This window comes from Trachemys scripta, chromosome 3 (genome assembly GCF_013100865.1).
Source record: "Trachemys scripta elegans isolate TJP31775 chromosome 3, CAS_Tse_1.0, whole genome shotgun sequence".
Classification (NCBI taxonomy): domain Eukaryota; kingdom Metazoa; phylum Chordata; order Testudines; family Emydidae; genus Trachemys; species Trachemys scripta.
Genome location: NC_048300.1, coordinates 87,030,246 through 87,049,995, shown reverse-complemented (window position 1 = coordinate 87,049,995; position 19,750 = coordinate 87,030,246). Strand labels below are relative to the sequence as shown.

At 41.5% G+C, this 19,750-nt stretch overlaps 1 protein-coding gene across 2 annotated transcripts in view; it reads left to right on the top strand.

Annotated features, from left to right (window-relative positions):
* IGF2R (insulin like growth factor 2 receptor) overlaps positions 1-19,750 on the top strand; it is an 88,341-nt gene that overhangs the window by 5,658 nt on the left and 62,933 nt on the right. For both annotated transcript variants that reach the window (XR_004645081.1, XM_034765283.1), the window contains exons 2-6: positions 3,538-3,671; positions 12,243-12,367; positions 14,661-14,759; positions 15,339-15,465; positions 17,886-18,006. Coding sequence is in view for 1 of the 2 variants with exons in the window: in XM_034765283.1 (XP_034621174.1) it covers positions 3,538-3,671; positions 12,243-12,367; positions 14,661-14,759; positions 15,339-15,465; positions 17,886-18,006 (606 nt within the window). In the remaining variant the exon portion in view is untranslated. The remainder of the gene's footprint in view (positions 1-3,537; positions 3,672-12,242; positions 12,368-14,660; positions 14,760-15,338; positions 15,466-17,885; positions 18,007-19,750) is intronic.

Here is a 19,750-nt window from a genome sequence, read left to right as displayed (position 1 = left end):
TACAGTTCAAATTCTTCCCCAGTTTGTTTGCATCTTTCGCACAGCAACAAGAGGAGAGACAAATCCTTTTTAAGGAAAATTACTGTGAAGTCACAAAATAAACTGGGGACAGATTTAGTATTGAAAACTACTTCTAAGTCATGTCTGCAAAACTATTGAATTTCAAAATGATGTTTCTATACAACAAATACTTTCAGGGAAATTTTGAAAGAAAACTATTCCTCCCTTTCCTTCCCTCCCCCTCATTGCAAAACAACTTCTTCCTGGACTTTAACTGTTTCTGCACTGTTATACGTTCTAGCCCCTTTCCACCTTCATATTTTCCCCTCTGCCTTCCTCCTTTCTGATGGACCTTGCCTAGACAAAACAAGTGTAGCTTGATGAAGAGCAAGTGGCTTCTTCTGCAGCAGTAGGATGAGTCAATGTAGTTTTCATACGCTAGCTCAACCAGTATTGTGGTAACGTGCAGAGAGGTGTTACTGAGTAGCTGCTCTTGCGTATATTTAAAATAAACTTCAGGCAAAGATTCACTAAGGTGGAGCAAAAGTTGTAAACCCATTGTAGTGTCACTAGCTTTAGGGGAAAAAAATGAGTAGAATATTAATAGACTGTTGCAGTGTTTCAAATACTTGTAGTTTTGTTTTAAAGTTAGGAAATTCAAAATTGTTGCAGCTTAACTCCAACTCCAACAACCTTAACTCTCTCCTCATAATCTCGTCGCCCATGCGCTTCCAGTCATAACTCTATACTATTATTCTTTCAGCCTCTTAATCACAGTACACTGTACCATAATTGACATAATAATGTGTGTCAGGTCCACACCCAACATGTGTGCCACTGACAGAACCAGAGAACGGCCTCCAGTTCACCCTCTTTTGAGGAGGTGCACGATGGGAATGGGGAAACCTGATGATCTGTTCCTGGCTCTGTCACAACCGTGCCTTGTGACCTTGGGCAAATTCAGATAAATTAGCAGGTTTCTAAAGTATGCTGCAATATTTAAGTAGGAGGTGCCACATGAATGCAAGATATTATTCTACATATGCAAACCAGACTGATCCAAATCCCATCTCGCTTTCTTAATAACATGCTTCCCTCATATCAGATCCCTTTTTACTGTTGCTTTAACCCTTTTCTGTTTGCAGTGATTGAGCTCCATTCAGCTGCAGGTACTTTAAAATTGGTTCATCCTTGTAATTGGCTTGCATGTATTCTGCTCCATAAGCCAGTGAATGTGTCCTAAGATGTATGTAGGCCCAAGTGAAATGTCAAAGCATAGGGGTGAGGGTTAAGATTTCCTGGCCAAATCAGTAAGTTATATAGGTTTGACATATGACATAGCTGTAGGATTTGTCATAAGGACATACTTACCATCAATGTTTGTTGAACAAAGGGACTGGCATACAAGAGCAGAGGGTGAGATTGTTTGGGGTACATTAACTGCATTCTTTCCAGTGTGGCTTTTTAAAATTTGACCGTAACTTTGCATTTCCTGCTGTTCAGATTTTTATGCTTCTAGGAAGGCTATGGCTAGATGTAGTGATCAATTTTTGTTGCTCTTTGATTTGTATTTATGATACAAACCTATCTCTAAGGTTTTTGTCAGGAATGATTAAACTTAAAAGACAACTTTTAAAAGTTTTAAAAAAAACCTGATTCTTGTAAACATGATGTTTAACAACTGAATAGGTTCTTAGCAAACCATGAAAACAAAACTTCAGTCTTATGATCTTTGCTGTTGACTACATAGACACTTGTGGATTAACTTTACAATTCTTTTTAAAGCTTACTGATGTGGAACTCTTGCAGAATTTTGAGCACATCAAAAAGGAGAGGCTGGTGTGGTTTGGTAGCTAGCAAGGCAATGAATACCACTTGTGATGGGCCTCTACGATTGCATGGGAGTAGATGCGTGTCTGACTTTCCAGTAGTCGTCTGTTACCACTGAGTTGTAGAGAACCAGTAGGTCATGTTATTCAGAGCAAATTCACACAGAATATTAACCAACCAGGTTCCTTCTGCTTTACCAGAACTGGTGACTGGCATTTTCAAGTTTTAGGCTGTAAGCCACCTAATAATAAACTTGAGAAGACAGATCTTGGACTGACTTTCACCTTCTTGTAACCCCACTGGTCCACCTGTTGACATGGCACGGTCTATACCAGGGGTTAGGTTGGTATAACTACATGGCTCAGGGGGGTGGAATGAGTGACATAGATATACTGATGTAAATTTGTAGTGTGGACCTGGCCTATAAAAAGTGCACTTTCCTCCTACTTAACTCAGGATTAGTGACTTTCTGCCAATGCATGTTACTTGCTGTATGAAAATCTTGGCACATGGAATGATTTAATAGACTGATAAGTTAAGTCTTGGCTTAGGATGTCAGTTTCAAATGTAACTTGAAATTAGATGTGCATGGTTTTTTTTTCTCCCTCAATAACTAATTTGTGAAATGTACCTGTGCATATGGGGCTAAAGATTAGACTGTATACAGGAAAAGGGAAATGCCTATGGAGTAGATATTGAATTCCTTTTGCCCATCTTCCATTGGTTTGCTAATGACACCAACTTTTCCTACTTGGTGTTTAGTAACTAAAAGGTGATCTACTGTAAGGCTTAGAGGGAAGAAAACAGGTCATGTTTGGAAAGTTGTCTAACACTCTCTTTAAGTTTGCAGATGGCTCTGATGCCTCTACACCAACCTATAACTTTTTTCCCCCAAGCAGCAGCAGAGTGAAATTAAGAAAACTGGTCAACTTCTTTGCTGCTGCACAGACCCTGTGGGCAGTGGTGAAATTGACACACTGCTTATCAAGTTTATTTGTGTTGCTGCCTCTCAGGAAAGCGAGAACTCAGGGCCTGTCTATTAGCTAGTTAGTACACTGCAAGCTAGATGTAAATCTACAGTGCTTCTCCATGCCATGCCCTAACAGGCTGTGTGGACGCTGCTGTGGTGCACCAAAAATTCCCTAGTAAACTTTGACCTGCTCTTTCAAACAGTAATGCAACCAGGCACTGGAGAGCTTCATAGACAAAGCTGATTCAAAAACCAGCCTGAGAGTGGGACAGAGTAGCAGGACTGCTCCTCTTCTCTCTTCCTGGTCCCAGCAGTCAGCCTTCAATGTGGACCAAAAGAGTATCTTTGCGTTCTAGCCGTTTGTGGGTTGGGGAATGGTGGCTTCAAATGATCAAAACTCCTGCCAGCTAGAGATTGGTACAGAAGATGAGGCCCTCAAGCAGAGTCCATAGATTGCACCCTGGTTTCAGTCAGTGGTAAAGTGGCTAAATTTCTTCCCCTGTGTGTTTTCCCCCCTCCTCCCGGGCCCATACGCCTAAATAACAAGAAGGAATTATTATACTGCATCAGAGACAAACTTCAGAATTGGGATTCCAATGTTATGGAGACTGTGGCATTATTTTATGCTTAGCGTTGGTTAGATCTGATATTTCATGGATGGGTTTTTGGGCTTGAGTAAATGGTTGCGAAGGTATGTATTAACTGACAGGCTATTTTTTGTTTTTTTTTTCTTTCAGTTATACATGGGAAGCAATTGATGTAGATAAACATGTGCGTTATAAAATAAATCCCTGCGGTGGCATTGAAGACTGTGACGGATCAAGTGCAGTCTGTGCATATGACCTGAATAAAAAGGTCTATCTGTCAGTAGGTAAGTTAATGTTTTGTTTCTTACCATGTCAACATTCCAAAATATAGAGAACTTTGCTGTTTGCTGTAGCTTCTCTCCAGGTTTCCTAATGTATGTTAGCCACAACAATATTTCTTAAATTACAGAATAAAATTGTAATCTAAGATTTCTACCCCGTCTTCTTTTTCTTATGCTGGTTAACTTTTACCCAGTTTACAAGAGTTTGTAGCTGTTACTCATAGCTTCCAACGTCAGAAAGGATCATGGTCATCATCTAGTCTGACCTCCTGCATGATACAGGTCCTAGAACTTTTCTAAAATTCCTTTTGAACTAGAGCAATATCTTTTTTTTTTTTTTTTTTTTTTTAATTTAAATCCAATCTTCGTCTCTTAAAATCCTCCTCTAAACAGGAGTAGTAACAGTATGTATTACACTGTAGTTGTTGGTATATCTACTTATAGCACAATGTACATTGCATACATGCTTGTTGGTTGAAGTGTGGTTTTTATGTAGAAAACTAATGCTTGGATTAGATCAGCGTTTCTCAAAAGGGGTCGCTGCTTGTGTAGGGAAAGCCCCAGGCGGGCCGGGCCGGTTTGTTTACCTGTCCCGTCCGCAGGTCCAGCAGATCGCGGCTCCCACTGGCCGTGGATTGCTGCTCCGGGCGAATGGGGGCTGCTGGAAGCAGCGGCCAGTAAGTCCCTCGGCCCGCACCACTTCCAGCAACCCTCATTGGCCCTGAGCAGCGATCCGCAGCCAGCTTCAAATGTCTTTCATTGACTTGATGTTAGCGTGGTAAAGGAATTACACAACAAGTTGAACCAATTAAAAATTCCCTTTTAAAGCCTTGTTTGTGATGTAATTCTGAACTATATCTTAAAACATCACTTTATGACTAAGGTAAAAATTTTATAATTCAAGTAATGCAGTTAAAAAAACCTTCTGTATGCAAAATCAAGGTAGCCTAATTAAAAAGCCAAGGAATTCAGAAGCAAAGGTTTCATTGTCAATGCTAACTTGACCAAGTTCCACATGGCTAATACTCTTATTTCTCTTTTATTGTGTGGCTTAAGATAATTGTCAAAGGCATGCAATAAAAAAACAGAGGATGTGCAATGTGGTTGAGTAAAGGAACTTGAACTTCTGAATTTCCTGACTACTTGTGACTCTTTAACAGTGTGTTTAAGAAAAATGTCAAGCTAAGTTATTTTGCCTCCCCTATGATTTGTTAAAATCAGATGGTGCCTATAAGTGTTCAGAAACAAAATACAGATTTTGTTTCGTTGGGTGTCCGAACTCCACTCCTAGTTGGGTTAAATGGGGCTTAAGTAAAAGGTGTGATTCATCAAGGTGCTTAAGCCATGTGCCTAACTTTAAGCTTGTGAGTAGACCCATTTCAGCAGGAATACTCACATGGTTAAAGTTACGCTTCTGGTTTAAGTACATTGATGAATCAAAGCCAAAATTCTACTACACAAGCTCTGCAAAATGAAAAGCTTTGTATAGTCAAATCACTTGTACGGTGATCAGTTAGAATAGATACACAGGGGGCTGGTCCACACTAACCCCCCACTTCGAACTAAGATACGCAACTTCAGCTACGTGAATAATGTAGCTGAAGTCAAAGTATCTTAGTTTGAACTTACCGCGGGTCCACACGCGGCAGGCAGGCTCCCCCGTCGACTCCGCGTACTCCTCTCACGGAGCAGGAGTACCGGCGTCGATGGCGAGCACTTCCGGGATCGATTGCTTACTGCCGGACCCGGAGTTCCTTTCAGTTAATTGTTAGCTATTGTCTTTATTGCACAGGCCCAGGACTAGGTCTATCTGTGGATTCTAATTTTAGTAAATCAGTTTTATTTATATTGCATCGTTTTAACTTGACTGTGATCAGACGCTTGCAAAGTATAGGTTAAATATACAATCCTTGAATTTCAAAAAACTTGAAAACCTTACTCTTGGTTTTGTGAGCACCATATGCTTACGCGCTCACCAGTAACACACAAATTAGTTGGAGTAGCATTAGAACAGGGGTCTCAAACTGGGGGTCGTGAGGTCATTATATGGGGGGGGGGGTCGCAAGCTGTCAACCTCCACCCCAAACCCTGCTTGCCTCCAGCATTTATAATGGTGTTAAATTTAACACACTTCTTAATATATTTATTGGGGGGGAGGTCACACTCAGAGGCTTGCAATGTGAAAGGGGTCGCCAGTAAAAAAAAGTTTGAGACCCACTGCATTAGAAGTCTGTAGGCTTTCAGTGAACAAAAAGGAAGAATTCAGCTAAGGCTGAAACTTCATCTTAATCTGGCCTGCTTGACCTGAGTGCTCAAACACGTTCAGTGTGTGTGCATGGTTTGAGCACCAGGGCTGTTCGGTGCTAGCCAGGTGCAGTGGGAGGATTGAAGACAGTTTCAGCCTTAACTATGAACTTCCTTCTCTCTCTCTCTCTCTCTCTTTTTAATCTGGTGGGTTTCAAGTAGAATATTAATATTAAACTGGGGTTTCTTCTACAGAACAGAAAAGGAAAAATGTGCAATGGGATATTGTGCATGTTTTGTATCAATATGTAGACATGACTAGTCTACTACATTGCACTAAGTATACAGTAGAGGGGTACAATTTATCCAAATAACTTAGAGTAGCAGCCTTCCAGATAGGCAGCTAAGTGCATGAACTATGCACAGCACACTTTAATGAGACTCTAATAGGCCTCTATTCCTCTAGAGAAGATGCATATCTGAACCTAGGGAGAAATTTGGATATTCTTTTGAGTAGATGGGGATTGGGGGGAGTTTATGTCCACTGATAAGGAGCCTGTTCAAGGCATGTATGTGATTTCCTCCCCCCACCTCCCTCCGGTTAATTGTGGGTAAAGCTGACAGAGAATTTTGCAGTGCGAGGAAAGGGAAGGTGTATAGGAGGCACATGGAGATGATATAAGCTGATGCGGAGTTGAGCCAAGGTTTTAAGGTGAGGAAAAGCTACTGAGGATTTTTAGTTTTAGATTTTAAGGATGTTAACTTCTGTATTATGTATAGGCTCTTAGGAAATGGCACACAAGAAGGAAATATGAGACACTGACTCTAGCACAGGATTTCTCAACCTGTGGGTTGGGTCCCAAAATTGGATTGCCAGAATGGTAGCTCCTGTCCCACAGGGCTGGTTGGGCTCCCTGCTCCAGGCACTGTAACCTCTGGGGTCCCAGCGCCACTCAGGTTTGGCCCAGCCGTCCTGGTGACTGGAGTCTGGGTAGGCTAAATTTGTGTGAATGGCACTGCAACCTCATGAGCCAGATCACAACTCCACTCCCACAAATTTGGCCCAATCAGAGGGGCAGGGCCAAACCTGACAGGTGCTGCAACCCAGAGATCGCAATGTCCCAAGCGGAGAGCCAAGCCCAGCCAGCCCCACAGCACAGGAGCCGCCACCGTGGGGTGAGTGCCTGGCAGGATCCAACCAAAACAACCTCAGGGCAGGGATGTACCAAGACAGAGTGAGAAGGGCAGCTGCCCAGGGTGCAAAGTATGGGGGCGGCTTGGGGCTGCAGGGCTCCGGAGGGAGTGCCACCTCCACCTCCTGATTCACCTCAGCAGGCCATCCAGCCTGTCGGAATTGGGGGAGTGCAACCAAAAAATCTGTGGGGGGATGTTACCCCACATCCCTCCCCCACACAGACACATTAACTCTGGTAGGGGCACAAATATGTTTGCTCACCCCAGCTGCTAAAATGCCTAGTTATGGCTCTGCCCCAGAGCCTCCACCCCTAGACTATTTACTGCGTCGCAGCAGGCCTTAAACCAGGGGTAGTCCATTATTTTTTGTCAAAATCCAAATGTCTTGGTCAAGAGGGGGAATGTTGGGGTCCATTCAAAAGCATCTGACATTCTGGATTTGGCCCGCGTCTGCCTATTGACTACTCCTGCTGTAAACATTTACAGATGAGTCCTGAGACCAAAAAGGTTGAGGACCACTGCTCTAGCATATAGCTGATTTCTTGAGAAAATTGGTTTAATCTAGATATTTAGGGCTAGTCTACTCTAGAATCGCCACAGCAGTGCAGCTGTACCAATGTAGCTGACATACATTTTATGCTGAAGTAAGCGCTAGTGTGTACAATCCCATATTCCTGAATTAAAATGAATTTGCATCCAAACCCATTTTGGGATTTAAGTGAAAACAAACATATAAGGAAGTTGTGAAACTTTATCTGACAACTGTTAGCCTGAGAAGTAGGTATAGTAGCCAGGGTAAAGAAATACTGTACTGCCACATCTCACTAGCAAGTCAAAAGAATGAAATATGTATACAACTTTTTCCCTTCAAACTGCATTAGGATAGTGTAGCAAGACAAAAACTTTCTTCCTCACTTCACTGCAGTCTCTTTTCTTACTGTAGATTGTGATGTATCTCATTCTGCATTGTTTTCAGTCCCTTTCCTTTATTTACTATATATTCTGTCCTATCCAATATATTGTCTCAAATGTTTGTCCCCTTGCAACTATCTACACATTACCATCTTCTGACCTTTCCAATCTCTCTCCCGCCATATACCAACTACCTGAACCCCAAATAAGCACATCCATTTCCATTGTAGATGGGTCTTAAAGTTTACCAGACACCTAATAACAGGAGGACTAAACTCAGGCCAGCGGTCCTGCTGTTCATGGCAATACCCAGGGGTGAAGCCAGGTGTGCGGAGAGTGTACCAAGGTGCTGTCTCTGGATCCTGCTTAGAAACTCTTGTAGTTTTTGACTAGCAGGAGATAAACTTGAAGACCCCACCCCCGTCCCTTGCTGCTGGAGGAAAGAATTGCCTGTTTTCTGTTCCCTATTTCAGAATCTCTTGGCAGCAGCAAAAGGAGTGATGGCTGGCTTCAATGCTGCAATATAACATTTCTTGTTCTCTGTTTTGAGTCCTCCAGTACCTGTCTCTCTAGCTGTCCAGAGCTTTCCCACACTGCAGCAGAATGAAACAGACCTAAATTGTCAGCGTTTTGTTGCTGCTGTTTTAGTTTGGCATAGCAACAAAACCTGGCAAGACTCTGATTAGTGTTCTGTTTACAGCATGGGCAAAGTTCTGGGAAGCAACAGTGGTGTTCAGTTGCATGTCTGTAGATATGAGTAGAGCCGGGCATTGGCGTCTGCCTTGAGAAAGTTCTCTTCTCAGTGAGGGTTAGAATGTTCGGGTGTAATTCTGTGCTGCCATGTCCAGCTCGTAGTTTATTGAGGAGTGAGTGCGAAAAGGTGTGTTTTCTGACTTCTGCTGCTTTGCACCATTGTATGTGATAGTACAACATCAGGGCAGTGAAGGAGAAAAAAATTAGAAATGGCTCTCAGCCATTGCTGGCACTCAGCCACGAAAGCTTCTTACTGCAGGTGTGAGTAGTGTGTTTTTTTTTTTTTTTTTTTTTTTTTAAGCACTGAATAAAAATGTGATTTTTATTATGAAGAAAACCGAGCATTCTCAACACAACTTGACCAAGTTTTCATATGCTCTCCAGCATATCTGTAACAATGCAGAATTGTGTAGAAATTGCGCGTCTTCTACAAAACATGTATACTGTCTTTGATAAAAAGGGTGCTGCCGTGCCTGCCTCATTGTGTAGCACATACTGACTCATCCAGAGCTGGCATTTGTGTGAGAATTCAGACTGTATTTGCAATATGTCAGCTGAGGAAACGACAGCGGTAGTAATAGAAATGGTTGTAAAAGTAGAGTTACTTTAAACTGGAGCGACATTCATACCATGCATCCTCTGTGTATCCTGTCATTTTATTTTTGTTTGCTTTCCTCTCATGTCAACGTTAACTGTGCATTGTAACCTTGTCTCTAGCAGGTTACAGATGATGATTAATTGAATACTTCTGTAGGTCGCTCCTCACCACAGTATGTGGGTTCTCTGAATAGCTTTTAGGGTGTTAATGTCCTAAAATGTATCCCTGTAGCTAAATTAGCATACAATTTTAGCTCTTCTTGTAATAGAAGTAAGGAAAAGAGAGGCCCTAAAATAGTGAATGTAATGTATTAGCCGGTAAGTTTCCATTGTGATTCACACCCATTAGTTTCCATCTGTAAGGTTTGTAACCAACGTAGGTTTCCTCTTCAGAGTTGTCAAGTGGGCTGGCTATACAGCTCACCATGATAGAGCTTTCTGGTATCTGCATCACAAATTCCATCCCAGCTTATCTGCAGGCCTGGACAAAAGGGCAGAGTATCTGCGAGCCTGGTGGTAATGCCTTCCTGCTGACACTGGGATTTTGAGGGGGGGAGGGAAGTAGGGGAGAGCATTGGCAGTGGGCACTGTGTCTCAAATTCTGATGCCTGGCGTTCCTGTAATGTCACGGTTCCCTTTATCAATGTTAACACTCTTTTCTCTTTCCCCATCTTGTCCAAGTCTTCTACAAATATTCAGAAGTTTCCACTTGCTCCCAAAATACATTCCTATTTGGGTCTCCTCACTTAGCTCTGTCACTTGCCCACAGGTAGGTCTGGAGTAGGGGAAATATGTTAGGGGAAGCCTAGCTAACTTGAACCACAACCAAGTAGCCTGTTTTTAAAGGTATCAGACTACATTTATATGAGATAGAAAATCATTGACTGGCATGCGTTCAAACATGATCTGTTTTCCTAGTTCCGCCAGGGCCTAGAAACAGAGGGAAATAGAAAGGGAGGAGGAAGTATCATGCCGGCATTTAAAGAGCACTTGCTCCAGTGTTATAAAATTGTGCCAGGCAGGCTTTGTTTCCTAGCTGTACAAAATTAGTGTTGGATGGGAGCAGGAGGACATGCAGTCAGTGTAGTAGATGTGGATTTTAGTGTAACATTTTATTCTATTCTTAAAATTAACAGAAATATTAAAATAGGTCTGTACTGGAACATTTGTGTGGACTGAAAACTGGCACTAAGATAATTGAGGAGTAATGATAAACAACTGTGTAGACAGCTAGTGAAGAGGTGTCTAGTGGGGTATGGTGTGTTGGGTCAGGTCTTAATATCATCATTAATCTGGAAGAGGGGGGGCAAACAACATAGTGAATAAATCTTTCATACTGGGCTGAGTTGCAAACAGTACTTTGGTTGGAGAAATAATAAAGAAACGTGGACCGAAAATAACAAAATGAGATGCAGCTTGAGGGAGGAAAACTCATGTTAATAGACTCTGTGAGGAATATAATCCAAGATGCCCACACTCAGTGGATGGGAGAAACTCTGGAGGCTGTAAGGCTGAAAGAGACCTTGAGGTGGACAACCAGTTAGCTAGGATTACTGTGAGACATGTTTGCATTGGCCCTTTTTGCAGCCACCGAGGCATGGTGTAGAGGGAGAGAGGCCTTTCTATGTGGCTGTGGTGCATCTGTATGTGGAGCATCACGTTCCGTTCTGAGCACGGCATTGCCATGCTGACATACCCTGGAGGCTGGTTTAAGGACGGCAAATGTGGTCATGTGGGGTAGAGACTGATATGGGGAATGAGCCAAGCTCTCTTAAGCAGCTGCTTAGGGGGAGGAGAAATGTAAATCTTAAAATATTTGAGGGGTGCAAACATCAAAGGAGGAGAGGAATTATTTATTGTGATACAGAAGCATAACTTGAGGTGTTACGGTAAAAATAAGAGGGTGAGTTTAGACTTAATATCAGGAAGTAGCTCCTGATAGTGAGTGAGTGAGAGAGAAAAAAAAAAAAAAAGACGCTGGAATAGTCTCCCAAGAGGTGTGATGGAAGCTCAGTCACATGAGGTGCTTTAAAATTAGCATCTTGAGCAAAGCTGCATGGGACAGATCGACTGGATGATTGATAGATTCCACCCCACCCCCACCGTCTTATGGCATGTCCCCATGCACATTCATTGTAGGCACTTGAGCCTAGCTCTTCAAAGGTATTGTAGTGCCTAACTCCCAAATACCTTTGAGGATCTGAGTCTTGGCTGGTAGTGGGGTGTTAAGTTATACTGATGCAGTGCCTAGAGGTCTCAGGTAAGCCAGGCCTCCCTTGTGTACAGATGTCTAGCACACAGAGTAAATAACAGTCCCTTCCCCAAAGAGCCTACAGTCTAAAACGCAAACAAGGGGATGGTGATAGGGAGAAGGGAGGATGGATAACAAATAAGATGGTTTAGCACTGGCTAGCTGTAAGTACAATTCTTAGCCAAAAGGTTGTGGCTGTATAACAAAAGATCGCCCCTAATCAAAATGCATACTGCCTTTAAACAAACTGAATACACTGCAGCAATATTGCATTAATAAATACTACTCACAATTGCTCCAGCTGGAAAAACAAGAGGATGAATTTTAGTTTGAAAAGCATGAGGGTGAAACTTTCAAAAGTGCCTAAGTTGCTCTTGAAAAAGAGATTTAAGTTTATAAATCACTTAAGCACTTTTGATAATTTGTTCCCTGGGTCTGTCTTAATGACTTAATTTATTATTCTTTGTTTTAAAATTGCTATTACATGTGTTTGTATGTTGTCTTGCGTTGTACTTAAGCTTAACAACAACATAAGATATTCATGATGTACAAAGTGTTTTTTTTTTGTTTTTTTGTTTTTGTTTAAAGTACTGTATTATTGCAGCTCTTATCTCTTCGTTTAGGTGACTCATCTTTGAAAAGAAGTTCTGAATCACTTCTTGAGTTCAACACTACAAAACCCTGTTCGCAGCAAGGCGCTCAACATGTTGTACAAAGCAACATTAACTTCCTTTGTGGGAAGACTCTGGTTAGTCTGTCATTTTTGTTTCCTTATGTCCTTTGTGTAAGTAACTTCCAGTGACTGGAAGAAGAGCTCTGTGTAAGCTCAAAAGCTTGTCTCTCACCACAGAAGTTGGTCCAATAAAAGATATTGTCTCACCCACCTAGTCTCTTTAACTCCCATTTAGTCAGCATAGCTTGTGATTTTTCTAAACTTGCTTTTTGGAGAAATCTGAAATACCCCAGTTTGTGACACTACAGATGTGATTACACCAGTTCTTTGAAACTCCCATGACAACCCATACTCTCCAAGAATGTGTATTGATCTCAGATCGTGGGACATGCAAGCCGTGCGTGATGATGATATTAAACGAACAGCTATCTTGATTCCTGTGTTTTGCTAGGTCTAGTCAATGACTTTTTTTTTTTTTCTGGTTCTTTAATGCTTTCAAATGGATTTCAGTATAGTATTTTCACAAATTATGTAATAAAATAAATTTATAAAAGTCAGCAGTGAACAGAACACCTGAAAGCTCTTATTTAAGTGTCCACTTGAGTAAACTGTGGACTTTAAAATAGATGTAATAGAACAGTATCAAAGACTGTGACCAACTTCCATTCTTACGAGCTAATATATGGCTTTCAAGCCACTGTTTAGGTTTGTAAAGTCCTTTTATTTTAATGTAGTGTCTTCTGATAATTGTTAGAAGTCAGAAATAAATATTGCATTGGTCAGAAAACAAACCTAGGCCTCTGACTCATTCCTCTTTTTGGGACAGCTTCATGTAAGTGTTTTTAAAACTTTAGTACAAATGTAAAATTCTAGTTTAAAAGGTTTTAGTTTGATACTTGATGTCTCTAGACTCAAACCTCCCAAACTCTTACTAGCTGAAGCGATCAGAGCTTGGACTTCTGTAAATACTTCTACCTAGGACCCAAACACTTTAGGAAGTGATGCTGTTGGCAATGATAACGTTATTACACAACTTTTTGGAAAGCAGAGTAACTTAAACCATTACGTGAAGTGCCCGTACATCAAAGTTTTTTTTTTTTTTTTTTTAAGTTTCACATGCCCCATGTGACACGATTGAAGAGAGAGGATGCAGATGGAAGCTCAGAGATCCTTTTGCCCTTTCTACATTAGTTTCCCAGTGACAAGAAAATCTTCTCCAAACTGTTATTGGTAAACTATAAAAGCCAGTATGGCCAGGGCGTGACTTTGCTAGAACTAGTTAAACAGTTCACATGATTAGGACACCGCCAACTCTTCTCGGTCTTTAACAAAATGATCTCTTATTGGTATTGGCTGGCACAACCTTTTTAAAAAAACACTTCTTGCCAAGGATGTGTGTATTTACTAGAGTCTGGTTGGGACTAATGTAAACAGGGCATAGAGATCTTTTACCACTTCCTTTCCATCCTTCATCTGGAAATGGAAAGCTTGCTCTGCCTGTGATATTCATAGGTAAATAGATTTAGTTTCCATGGCTGTCCAGCCCTGTCCATGTTAAGCACTCCTTAAAGTACTAGACTGACTTAACAATAAGCTATGGTTATTGCACTGTTAAACTGATGGTGTGTTTGGGCATGAAAAGCTTGAATCTGAACCAGGCCTATCAAAACTAGTTTTTCCTTTACAGGAGAGATCCCTTGTTGGTATATGGTTGGAGATGAGATTATTTTCTCTGGCCTTAATTGGTAATTGGCTTGTGGGATAAATGGCAGGCAAAAAATACCTACCTATGAACGCTAAGGTATGGAGTTGTACATTAAAAATGCGTTGTCTTGCTAAAACATAAATCATGGGCACCAGAGACCTGCTTTTCACAATTGCTGAAACCTGTTGTCCCTACTGAAGTTGAAGTTTTGGGCACTCAGCCTTTCTGAAAAGAAAGTCCCTAGTTTTGGCCTGTAAAATGTAGCACAAATTGTACACATTGAAAATGAGATATTACTTTTGAGGGCTCATGCGCACACTGTGGTATATGTCATATTTGAAGGGACAACTAGGACTTTCCTCTGGGTGGGTGGGTGTGTGTGTGTGTGTTTTTTGTGTTGGCAGTATGCCTCTGTGCTTTCTAACAGCTTTCCTTAGTAATAACTAAACTTGCCATTCATTTACTGGGGCATGTCATCGTTTCTGAGTGCTATCCATGCCATTCTTATTGTCAAGGAATAATTTGGATGATTGCTTCCTTTTTAAAAAAATCACTTCTGTTTTGTTGGTACTGACTTCTTAAACTCATTTATTTTGGATTTCTTATAATTTTATAGCTATAAACTGAAAGCTAACTATTGATTTCATGATCTTTTTTAAATAGGGAACCCCAGAACTTGTCACCGCAACTGAGTGTGTGCACTATTTTGAATGGAGGACTTCTATTGCTTGCAAAAAAGATTCATTTAAAGCCAAGAAAGAGGTAATATTCATAATCATGCGTGCATAAAGTGACATCACCAATTTTGCACTGTTCAGTTAGAAGGAATGGAATAGTAGGTCAGATAGTACTCTTGGTTTTTTACAACATACCTTCAGTTATATATTAAGACTGAACAATGGTTTTCTAACAACTTTGGCACAAGTAGCTATTTAAACTTCACAAAAGCTTTGTCAACTTTTTTGAAATGAAAATCCACCTTTCAAAACTTATGAATATCCTGTTAGAACAAATTCTTTGCTAATAGCTTAAGTTAACGAAGATGAGAATTTTAAGTAACTCTTCAGCACTTGTGACTTGCTTTTGGCACCTCTGCACAGCAGAACTAGAGTGAAGGGTTTTCTCTGTTGCTTGTGCAGTAGCCAACATTGTCAACGTTTTGCCTTCAGTAGGGAGCCCAGTGTTTTTTATGGAATTATTTTGACTTCTGGGCAAACCTTTCCACTGCTAGATTTTATAAAAATCAGTTCTCTTTGGAAAAAGTATTTCATGTCCTATGATGTCTCTAACTAGTGTGGTATGGACTTTACATGGAACTAACTAACCTGTTTAACTTTCTAGGTACCATGCTACGTTTTTGATGATTTGAAGAAACATGACTTGAATCCGCTGATCAAGACTTCAGGAGGCTACTTGGTGGATGACTCGGATGACTATTCCTTGTATATCAACGTCTGTAGAGACATAGGTCTGAACCTCTGTGTACACTATATGTGTCTATGTTGTATGAATTGTGGAAGTACTTACTAATGCCTCTAGTAAAGGCTGCCTGGTTTTATTTCCCGTTAAAGCCTGCTTTTAGGAGTTTATAACTCTATTGTTTTAATCCATCTTTGATTTGAAATGTGGCTTTGAAGGCAGCTTCCCTAGAGCAGTCTTCCAGAACTGTTGAGCTATTTAAAGAACATTGTCCTTTTGGATAGCAAAATGGTTGTCTTAAAATAATACAATCCAATCTGAGGCTCCTCTGCTGAGACTGGCAACAAAGGTGTCAGTTGTAGTTGGTCTCTTGTTGCTGTCATCTGTCCAGTGGGATTCATGTTTCTTATGCTAGAGTTATAACTAGTGATTATAGCTCAATGTGGGCTCCAATTCAGCCAAGCTCTTGACTGTACTTAACTTTAAGCACGAGTAGTCCTATTGAAATAACGTGCCTAAAGCAGGGATAGGCAAAGTACAACCCGCGGGCCGGATCTGGCCTGCAGGATTGCCACGCCTGTGGCGCCACGGGCCCTGCGCCACTCCCGGAAGTGGCCGGCACCACGTCCCTGTGGCTCCTGGGGGTGGGGAGGCAGAGGGCTCCGTGCGCTGCCCTTGCCTGCAGGGACCGTCCCCCACAGCTCCCATTGGCCGGGAATGGGAAACCACGGCCAACGGGAGCTTCGGCGGAGGTACCCGCAGGCAAGGGCAGCACACGGAGCCATAACACCCCCCTCCCTCCAGGGCAGGCAGGGAGCAGCTCTTAGCCCTACTGCGCACTGCTGCAACCCCAGAGCTGCTCCAGCTAAGTGGCACTGGGCCGGAGCCTGCACCCTAACCCCCTGCCGCACCCTGCACCCCTTCTGCACCCCAACCCCTTGCCCTGAGCTCCTTCCTGCACTCCCTCCCACACCCCAACCTCCTGCCCCAGCCCTACATTCATGGCCCTGCATGCAATTTCCCCACCCAGATGTGGCCCTCGGGCCAAAAAGTTTGCCCACCCCGGCGTAAATTTTAAATATTTAAGTGCTTTGCTGGTTTGATACTTATTTTGGCCAATTGTGGGGAGAATGGAGACCATATAAGCAGTTGTGACAGCAGAGAAAATTCTTGACAGGCTGAATTTTATACATATTAGGTAACTTTAACAACAAATTAGTTTTTCTACACTGCATTGCTGTTGCATTTTTAACCAAATATATTCACTGGTCTTTGTTTTGTTAGTAAGAAGCATGTATGAACTTTGCTCACAGAACAAACTCAGTCTATGATTTTGTTTCAAATCCTATTGGCCTGAAACTTAGTGTTGGAAGTTGCATCTTTATTTAATATCAACAGCACATCAAAACAAAATGGTCTGCAGGTTTCTATAAAATATTGTTAGCCAAAACTCTCAGGATTTGCATTTGTTTTAATAGTGTTGCTTATCACCATGGTATCTGAGTGGTTCTCACTAGAACAACGTTTCTCAACAGTCTGTGCACTGGCGCCGGTCCCTAAGATCTCCCCAACACAGTTTAGAAAGGCAGCAACCTGGTCCCTAATACCAAAAAGGTTAAGAAACACTGACTTAGAGCATTCAGTTGAGATTAATGCCTGCAAATTGTCAAATTCCCCATTTCTTTTTATCCCTGCTGTGTAAGGTGAATACCCATACCTGAGTATTGCACACATACTAGGAAGAGCCTTAAAAACCTAGAATAACTCCTCTCCAAAATTCCATATAATTGGACACGTACAATAGATGCCTTCAAATCTTGGTAAACTTTGGGTTTTTTTAATGTAATGCTTGAGGGTTGTATTGTTGCTGTTTGTTTCCAACAGTATGCAAAAATCTTTATACGTATGGAAGTTTATATTAGTTGTAGTTATTACTATAGTAATTGAATCACTTTAGCATGGTTGTTTTGACTGGAACTATAGCTAGTGTTCTAACCCCAGTTGCTTTGAAGTAACCAATAAAATAGATTAGGTGAACTACTGTCTAAAATTTCATAATTGGATTTTCTTCACATCTAGAATACTGCTCAGTGGTGGAAAGAAAAAGCTATTAGAAAATTCAAATTCTCATTCTAGCTTCTAGCTTTTTGTTTTAAGTTAGATGAAATCTTTTCAGCTAGAAATAGTGGAAGTGTGCATTTTATCTCTTTCATGGCTTCAACAATCTTTTTTTTGCTAATTTTAGCTTGCCAAAAATAAAACCATTTGAGTTCAAACTGCACTTTTGAAAACTTTAGTGCAAGACTTTTAAACCCTCCCTCAAACTTATGAGCTGTAAAGGGGTTTAAAATGAAAACTGCTTCAGTCTAATGTAACTAAATTGTACCTAAGCTGGCCCTAGATTATACTTTTTCTTAGCGCTGCAACAAAAAGTTCATTTGGGTGATATATCTGGTATTCTCTTAACAGGAAGCTCAAGTAGCGAAACCAGAAGTTGCCCTGTGGGTAGTGCTGCATGCTTGTTAAGTGGAGGCCATGCTTTTGATGTTGGCAGTCCTCAAGAACAGCTGAAACTGCATGACAAAGACAGGTACTTTTGGTGGTACTCTTAAATGTCTGAATCTCATGTATATATTTATAAGGGCTCCCTTTTGTGTTTCTGGACAAAACATTGTTCATTATTTGGCTGATGTATATACCTGCGTTTCATGGTAATGAGTATTGTATATATTTCAAACATTTAATTACCAAAAGAAAGATAAAATTGGAAGGTGGCATCTGTTTTGTAGACAGGCATGAGGAGACTAGGTTTTTAATCTGTTGTCATTGCCCTAGTGTAAATTTCTATATTTTTTTTTTTTTTTTTTTTTTGGTGGCAACACAAGGGATGGCATTTTGTTTTTGAGTACTAGCCTCTTCTATGGCCCCTTCTTGAGCTTATTCTTCTCTTGTTGCCTATGGGGAGCACTGCTTACCCATCCATTCTTACAACACTAGCTCCTTGATTGATACCCTGCCAGATGCATGTTGCTAGTGGGACTGCAGAGCAAACTAGGTTACTGTGAATGAAACCAGGGGTTGGGACCCAAATTATATGGAAGACAGTTAAAATAAGTCAGGTAGTGACATTGATTGGCCTTAATCACTAGCTTGAATAAATTCATTTTGGCTTTGCTGCACAGGATGACAATTCGAAATATTGTTGCCAGAAATATTAACATAGGCCTCTTAGACTGAGAATTAAGAACGTCTGCTTGTACTAGTTCTCCTGTCAACTGGAAAGTTCCTGCCACAAGATTGATATACATGAAATAAAACAGTATTCTCATCTTTCTGATTGCAAGCTTGTGCGTGTTACAAGTACAAATATATCCACATAGCTGAAATAATATGGTGACCTACAAAAGATTTTAAGCTGAGCTCGTGACCCTTTATGCTTTGTGATGTATACAGAATGGCTAAAAGGTGGCTTTCCCTACTTTTGTTGGAGGACTTGCTGGGTCTTTGGGATGTTTATTGGCACTTGCACCTTAAATCAAGGGCCTGGGAACAGGGTTGTTGAATTTTTAGTGAAGCCTTCCTCCAAAAGATTATCTAATTAACATCAGTGACTTGTTTAAAGACGCACACAATACAGAGTTTTAAACTGACTAAGAATTAAGATTGGGCCAGCACTAGAGGGGGATGAGACCCACACTTTAAGTGGCTTTCTCGGAGGTTTACTGACAACAGAAGAATGGTGAGACCAGGCAATGTTGGGTTCCATTCCAGCAGACTCAGAAGGGAAGTGAGCTCTAGTGGGCACAGACCCCTCCTGTCACTGTCCTGTCTTCCCCACCCCGACTTCTCATCCCAATCCTAGTATCCCCGTCCACATCCCAGCCTTCCTTACCCTCAACTCCTCACCCAATCTGCCTTCCCTCTCCACTACTTCCCAGTCTCCCCGCCACCCCGGACTTTTTGTCCAATCTGTTTTGCCCCTCCCTGCCTGTCTTCCTTCTTGCACAGTCTCCTCCCCTGTACCCTGTGCCTTTTTATATTTGAGTCTGGCACCTTCCTCCTCCATGCTGCCTGGGCACTTGCAGGGTCACTGGGAGCACCTGACATTTTTCTGTTCTCCGTTCTGGTGCAGACCGAATTGTTAAAATTTGGCGAAGTTATAAGCAACTGAAAATGGGGTGTGCAATGGGAAGTGTCAAGCTACTTAAATAAGTATTGCTGTCAGTTCTGCCTGTTGTAGTTTTGGGACAAGGGAGAAAATAAGGTTGAAGATTCTTATTGTAACTAAGCAAAAAAGGCAGAATCTCTTCTCTCTCGCTCCCTCCCCCTCCCCC